The 7,719-nt window shown below is 47.6% G+C and overlaps 1 protein-coding gene across 1 annotated transcript; it reads right to left on the bottom strand.

Moving 5' to 3' along the window:
* Nucleotides 1–2,322: 2,322 nt before the first annotated feature.
* Nucleotides 2,323–3,234, bottom strand: LOC142198619 (olfactory receptor 5AR1-like). Its single transcript, XM_075269649.1, has one exon. It carries the CDS (start codon nucleotides 3,232–3,234, stop codon nucleotides 2,323–2,325), a length of 912 nt encoding a protein of 303 aa, XP_075125750.1.
* Between the last annotated feature and the right edge of the window lie 4,485 nt (nucleotides 3,235–7,719).

Here is a 7,719-nt window from a genome sequence, read left to right as displayed (position 1 = left end):
TGAAGCAGTGTATTTAGGAAAAGTCTTACATCCACATTAACAAGCAGTATAGATAGGATCCTTGTGATGGGACAACCCCTTTAAAGAAAGGGAAACACCAGCACTTAGCAGAGGAAGGTTTTGATCCATTGACCTCTGGGTCTTGGGCCCAGCATGTTTCTACTGCACCTCTCTGCTGCTGCCATGAGCTGGGGGGCGAAGAGAAGTGCTAATTCTCCACTGACCACTGTCAAACTGCTAACGGGCGGGTTGACAGACATTTTGAGGCAGATATTGCCTGAAAATCAGCTCCAACAGGGGACCTCTCAAAAAAAATCTTTCCTTCAGGAGGCAAAAGAAGAGTCCGGTGAAGAAAGTTTTTGCAGGCAGATTGAAAGGTCCAATGTGATGGGATAGCAAAAAGGTCCTTCGAGTTGGAACTGAACTGGTGACCTAAGAATTGCTAATTCTTGCCTACAGTCCGTCGCTCTAACAGTTGAGCTTTCAAAGGCTTGCCTGTGACGTGTTGTGTGTTAGAGATATACTAATTCATGTAAATCTACTGTAAGGAAAATGTTTGTTCTCGTACCGTGTTAGCCAGTGTGTAGGAAATATTAAAAAAAAAAAAAAAAAACTTGATAGTCTTCAGTAGGTGATACCTTTTTAATGGCTAACTAATAATGATGAGAGATTACAACGTTTAGGAAACTCTCGGCTCCTTTCTCAAGTAAATTTAAAAACCATTTCTGAAGGATGCATATTTATATACAAAAGGAAACATAGGGATAGAATTCTAGGAGGATGGGGGGAGAGGGTTATTAGTTATTGGTAGAAACAATGTTAGCATTCCAGGTCTTTATCAGTTCTCAGGGTCTCAGGTCAGTGATTTCTGTAAGTTGCCATAAACCCATGTGACAGATTTAACCCTTTCTCCAGTGTTTGAAGCAGGGTCATAAGTTTATACTCATAAATCCGTCGCTCTTTCCTTGATTTAAATTTACCCCTTAAAACCCAAATTTTCATGTGATCGGTGATATTATGATACTCATTGCAGAAATGTTTTGATACGGGAAGGTCCATTCTTTGTTCTCTAATTGTATGGCGATGTGAATGCATGCGCATTCTAAGCTGCTGTCCGGTCTCTCCAACATACAGATTTTCAGTGGGACATTTGGTGCACATTATTAAATACACTACATTAGGTGTGTTACAGGTGAACACACCTGGGATTTTATATTCTCTGCTAGTGTTTGGTATCTCTATCCTGTCAGTGGTCAGTATGTGGGGGCAGGTTTTGCACCTTTTCTGTCCGCATGGGAATGTTCCTGTGTTAGTTGGAGGTGACAGTGAGCTGCTAATAATCATATTCCTGAGGTTTGGTGGCTGTCTATAGCACAGGAGATGGGGATTTGGAAATATGAATGTTAGACGGTTGTCTTTTTGTAGTAGTGGATGTAATTTGCGTGTGATGACCAGGGGCACCCAATTATTTTCTTGTTTGGTATTGTATTTTAATAACTCTGATTTTGGTATTCTGGTGGCTCTGGTGATTTGGTTATCAATTGTTCTTGGATGGTAACCCTGCTTCAAGAATGTGTTTTTGAGGCCTCCAAGGTGTTTGTCTCTATCTACAGGGTTTGAACATATGCGATGATATCTGATGGCCTGGCTGTAGACAATGGAGTTCTTTATGTGTTTAGGATGAAAGCTATCCCATCTTAGGTAGGTAGGGCGGTCAATCGGCTTCCGATACAGCGATGTCTCAATTTTGTTGTCCTGTATCTTGATGACGGAGTCTAGGAAGTTTATTTCTGAGAAGGAGTGATTGAAAGTCAGGTTGATGGTGGGATGGAACTGGTTGAATTGTTCGTGGAAGTTTTTCAGCTGTTATTCAGACCCGGTCCAAATGATTAGGATATCGTAAATCTACTGTACATACATTGAAAAAATATGGTGTCAGACTGAGTAGCATCCCTTTAAAACAAAGATGACCACTAAATTTGGAGGACATTTCTTTTTTTTATTAAAAAAAGAAGAAAAAATCCAATCCAATGTGGAGAAGAATGTAGAGTAGGGTTGAGCGATCGGGATCAAGAAAGATCAGATCCCAAACAGAATCGATCGGAGGCGATCGGAATCGTGAAAGATCGTGAAATCGTGAAATATCAGATCCCGATCGGCGATCAAGCAAATTTCACAATCAGGATCGGCTGGAAAATGATCGAAAATCAGATTTTAAAAACGATCCTGAAATCTCAAGATCGTCTCCACCCTAGTGTAGAGGTAGATAAAACACTGCTTTTCTCACCTTTGTCTTATTCTTCATGTATCATGGTTTTCTTACTATTTCTTAGATAAAACAACAGTGACAATCTCTTTGTTCTTAAGGCTGTAAATGATAGGATTTAACATTGGAATGACAGCGACATAAAAAATTGAGATATATTTGGCTTGATTGGATGAGTACTGTGACGAGGGACCAAAGTACATATACATGGCCGTCCCGTAGAATAAGACCACCACAGTGATATGGGAGGTGCACGTGGAGAAGGCCTTAGATCTTTGTGTGGAGTGTATTTTTAATATGGAGACTATAATACAAGCATACGACACCATAATAAACAAAAATGGAAGGAGAAGGGAGAGAAAACTGAACAAAAAGATCATGAGTTCACTGTCATGCATGTCTTTACATGCCAGCTTTAACATGGCGATGATCTCACACATAAAGTGATTGACCACATTGGGGTTACATAACACTGCAGAATTCAAGAGTGTTGGAACCACCGACAACATGAAGCTTCCTCCCCAGCTAAAAGCTGTCAAGCGATGGCACATACCCCAGTGCATGAGAGCGTGGTAGTGGAGGGGGCGACAGATGGCTGCATAGCGATCAAAAGCCATGACCGCCAAAAGAAAACACTCCGTCTCTCCTAAGAACAGGCTGACATAGACTTGGGTAAGACAAGCTTTTAGGGAAATTCTTCTGTCGATAGAAAACAAGTCCCACAGCAACCTGGGCAAGGTCGTGGACGAATAACAAAAATCGGGAAAGGCTAGATTGCACAGAAAATAATACATTGGTGTATGGAGTCGTGCCCGGACCAGGACGATGCAAATTATGAGAATATTTCCAATAACTGTTGTCAAGTAGATGGCTGAGAAGATAAGGAAAAGGATGGCATTTATCCTAAGGTCCTTGGTAAACCCTACTAGAATGAATTCAGTGGCGACGGTCCGGTTCCTTCCATCCATGCTGTCTCCTTAAGACATCTATAGCGGATTATTATATTGGTCTTCCATCCAAAGGTTTACAAAAATTCTAACAAATTTGTGTCCCAGGCTATCGACTAAATACAATGGGTTATGGTTGTGACGCTCCATGTAAGACTATGTTTGATAGAGAAGAATTTTCCATGTGTATCTAGTTCGAGCAAGGTTTAGACCAGGGGTCCTCAAACTGCGGCCCGAGGGCCACATGCGGCCCGCCAAGCACTTCTGTCTGGCCCCGCCGACAACGCCGGCAGGCGTGCATTTATAATGAAGCTCCTGGGGAGCTCGGGCCAGGCCATGGAGCGCACTTCACTTTACCTATTGGAGGGCACCGCTCCCGATGTCTGTGCGACCTGCTCTGCCTCCGGCCCACTGTTTAAAAAGTTAGAGGACCCCTGGTTTAGACGATCAAAAAGACTTTCAGATTTTTGTATCGAATTGAATTTATATTTCCTTCGTCAGCAAAATAAAATGAATTTCTCATCACAGTGATGATGCCTTCTTAACGTAGCCTGCAGATCTATAACACATCCTTATTTATAGAGACATCACTACTCTGGAGATTAATTATTGTGTTTATGAGATGTAGGTGACTTCTATGGATAATTACAGTCAGGGATCAATTATTATTTTTCTTTCTAAGATTATTTTTTTTTATTTTTTAAGAAAAAATATATGGCCAAAAATATATGGACACCTCCACATTATACATAAAGGATGTTCCATTCTAAATCCATTGGTATTAAAATGGAGTTGTCGATCCTCCCCACCCAACCGTCCTTTCCAGCTAAAATGTCTTCCATTCTTCAGGCAAGGCTTTCTACAAGATTTGGGAATTTTTTTTACCTTTCATTTTTGAAGAACATTTGTGAGATTAGACAATGAGGTTGGAGGAGAGGGCCAGGTTCACAATCTCCATTCCCCCTACGCCCAACAGCAGCACAACTGGGGTATTCCTGCCCCTATGAGCTGTTAGGACAGGTGGAATTTTTAATTACCTAACAGCTTTGACCTCTATAAGAGGCCGGAAGACCAACTCCTCCCTTGTGTTTTTTTCTGTCCTGTGGGACAGGACAGGTGGTAGGGGAGAGGTGTTCCGGCCTCTCATAGGGGCCCCTCTCCCCTCTAGTTACCTTAAGTGAGCGTGGAGTCCCCGGTTTCTTTTTCGTTCTCTCCCTGCAGGTGCAGCTGTAGATCGGGGTAACGCTTCCTCCCCGGCATGCAGAGCCGACAGCCTCCTGGCCGGACGCAAGCTCCTGTAGCAGGGGAACCTTCCTTTCCCCAGCAAGCGGGGGAACCTGTTCGCGGTTCTCAGTTTCAGCCGGAGCCGGGGACCACTTTCGGGTAAGCCACGCATGCGCAGACCGCACGACCCGTTGGGAGGTCCGCGGCAGCGCCGATTGGAAGGAAAGAGCTCAGGTGAGCAAATGTACCTATATCCCCCTCCTATGGAAGTGGAGGGGGAAAAGGTATTATCAAAAAAAGAAAAAAAAAAGAAAGAAAAAAGAGGAGAAAAACAAAACAAAAAAAAAAAAAACCTGACTATGTGTTCCATAATTGGCTGCGGGGGGCATGGTTTCCGCCCCCTTTCCCCATGAGTCCCTACATAAACCCTCCTCCACCACTCAACTTTGCTTGTCGCTCCGGTTACAGGCATTACATCTGAGAGCTCCTGCCTCAGAAGTGGATTCAAGTGCATACAAAGTTTGGATTCCTTTCATTAAGGTTTGTTGGAGGGGGAGGGGTTGGGACTTGCAGCTTTAGGAGAGTAAGGTTCCTCATGCTGTATTGTTTTTTTCTTTCTCTCTCTCTCTCTTTTTCCTCTTACAGAATGTCTTCCTCATCCTCATCTACCCTCCCTTGAAGGAAGACTTCTTCTAAGAGGAAGTATTTAGCTTGCGCTAAGTGCAGGATCCCCCTCCCAGACGCCTGCGAATACAGGTTCTGTCAGGGATGCAGGGCTCCCCCTCCGAGGCTACCCCCATCAGAAGTAGTCTCATGGGTGAGGGACTTCGTCTCCCATTCCATGAGGAAGATGGATAATACCATCTCCCATCTTGCTAAAAGACCCCGGCTAGAGGTGAACGAGCCCTCCCTCCCTTTCCTGGAACGATTGCATATTGGGGAGGTGGAGTCCTCAGAGGAGGACATTCAGGAATCGGAGAAGGAGATCTTTCCCCTGGACAAGATGGGGAGACTCCTTAGGGCCGTCCGGCCCAGAGACCGGGAAGCTGGCGAAGGTCCTAGCCGGAAGGTAAAATCCTTTAGGGCCAGCTCAGACTTGGTCCACATAATGGCGGGAGAATGGAGGCGCCCAGAGAGAGCTTTTACGCCATCATCCAGATTCAGAGCTCTCTTCCCTGTGACGGAATCCCTACAGGGCGTCTGGGGTCCAGCGCCTAAGGTCGATATCGCGGTGGCAAAATTGTCCCGCCGCACTGTGCTTCCGCCTGAGGATGGTTCGAGTTTGCGCGACCCATTGGACCGCCGAGTGGAGGGGTCCTTAAGGTGGGCATATTCCACGGCCTCCGCTCAGGCCTCTGTGGCCATATCGACCAATGAGGTGGTCTAAGGCCTGCGGGCCAAGTTAGCATCCCTTGCTAGGGACATAGACACAGGGGTCCACCGGGACGACCTTCTGTCGGCCATGTCCGACATCAATTTAATGGTGGTCCACCTAACTGAAGCTTCTAGGATGCAGGCAAGACTAGCCTCCAAATCTATGGCCCTCACCACCGTGGCCAGGCGTCCTTTGTGGCTAAAGCCGTGGAGGGTGGACAACACCTCCAAGTTCGGACTTTGTGCGCTGCCGTCGAGCCGGGAAGGCTCTTCGGCAATGAATTGGATATAATTATAGAGAATCTGGCGGATACGAAGATGAGAAATCTCCCTCAACCGCCTGAAAGGAGGAGGACGTCCTTTCGTGGCCGAGGTTCCTCCGCTAGAGGCTCTAGAGGACAAAGGCATTCTGCCCCCCAAGTTCAGGGGTAGGGGACGTGGTGGTTCCCGTGAGCAGAAGAGGGGCCTCTGACTAGCCCTCCCATGTCCCAAGTCCTCTAGAAGTAGATGGGCCTGCTCTCCATCTAGATGCCCGGCACCAGGATATTCATCTTCCTTGAGTCTCTCAAGCTACCCAGGACGGCTACAGAACATACTCCATCCCTCCTCCGGTACCTTGGATTAACATCTCGCCCTTTTCAGGGCCCCAAACAACTTCATCTAAAGGTACCCGACCAGGAGGTCTCCTCTCCAGTGTTCTTGGTACCCAACACAGCGGGCAGAGGACGCATGTTCCTCGATCTCTGAGTCCTGAACCAGTTCATCCGCAGAGTTCGGTTCCGCTGGAAGTTTTTCAGATCGGGGATACTCTCATGACGGCCCGAACCTCAGTTCAGTTCCCCGGACCGAAGAGACGAATATCCTCAGGATCCTACCTTTTCTGCGCACAGGCTCCCTCTAACAGAGATGGGACATCTAGACAGAGCACTACGATATCCTCAGATCTCCACTCTCCCACACGGCAAAGCTTCAGCCCCTCATGCCTTCAAGTAGGCAGTGGCTCTGGTTGTCACCCTGCGCCTTCAAAAAGGCTTCAAAGTCCCCTAACTGGACATCGGGCTTCTCAGAGCCCACATCAAGGATGTCCCTTCCATGCAGGTTCACACCGTAGTAGCCAGTTCAAGCCGGCAGACCTGGTTGATAGACCTACCAAGGTCAATTGTGATTCCATCAACACGAATCCAGTTCCGGGGATTCACCATAGACTCTCTTACCTCACAGGAGGGTCACGTTCAGAACGGACAGGAGAGTCCTAGGCGTAACATCTCCCTCTACAGCAGGGGTGCTCACACTTTTTCAGTGTGAGCCACTTTGTTAGCTGACCAAGATAAAAGATCTACTAGGGTGGGGCCGGGGCGGGCCTGTGGGTGGGGCAGAGGCGGACCTATGGGTGGGGCCGGTCGTTTCTGTGGGCGGGACCGGACATGTGGGTGGGGTCAAACGGATCGTGAGAGCAGGAGACGGCGTTCTGTGGCCGCCCAGGGATCCCCGGTGTCTGTTCACAGCGCAGGCTGTGAGTTATCTCTGGACACTGGCAGGCTGGGGCTGCGGCAGCCCCGCCTGCCAGTGTCAGGAGATGATTCAGCCTGCACTGTGAGCAAGCAGACACCGGGGATCCCTGCATCCCGCGATCGACCCATACGTCCTTTGCGATCTACCAGTAGATCATGATCGACGTATTGGGCACCCCTGCTCTACAGGAAACATCCCTGGGGCTCTGTGGCATATGCGCCTACCAGACAGCGAGATCCAGAGAGTCTGGAATCACGGTCCTTTGGGACTACCCAAGCCTATCCAGATAACCATCAGCACCCGGCAATCTCTTGCCCGGTAAGCCCGTCTGCGTGATGGGATGTCCTCGGCCAGGTTCACCTGGACCCTGTTGACAACAGATGCCTCCCTCACAGG

The sequence above is a fragment of the Leptodactylus fuscus genome, chromosome 3 (assembly GCF_031893055.1).
Source record: "Leptodactylus fuscus isolate aLepFus1 chromosome 3, aLepFus1.hap2, whole genome shotgun sequence".
Classification (NCBI taxonomy): domain Eukaryota; kingdom Metazoa; phylum Chordata; class Amphibia; order Anura; family Leptodactylidae; genus Leptodactylus; species Leptodactylus fuscus.
The sequence above is the reverse complement of the archived record's forward strand: the minus strand, read 5'-3'. Positions and strand labels throughout refer to the sequence as shown.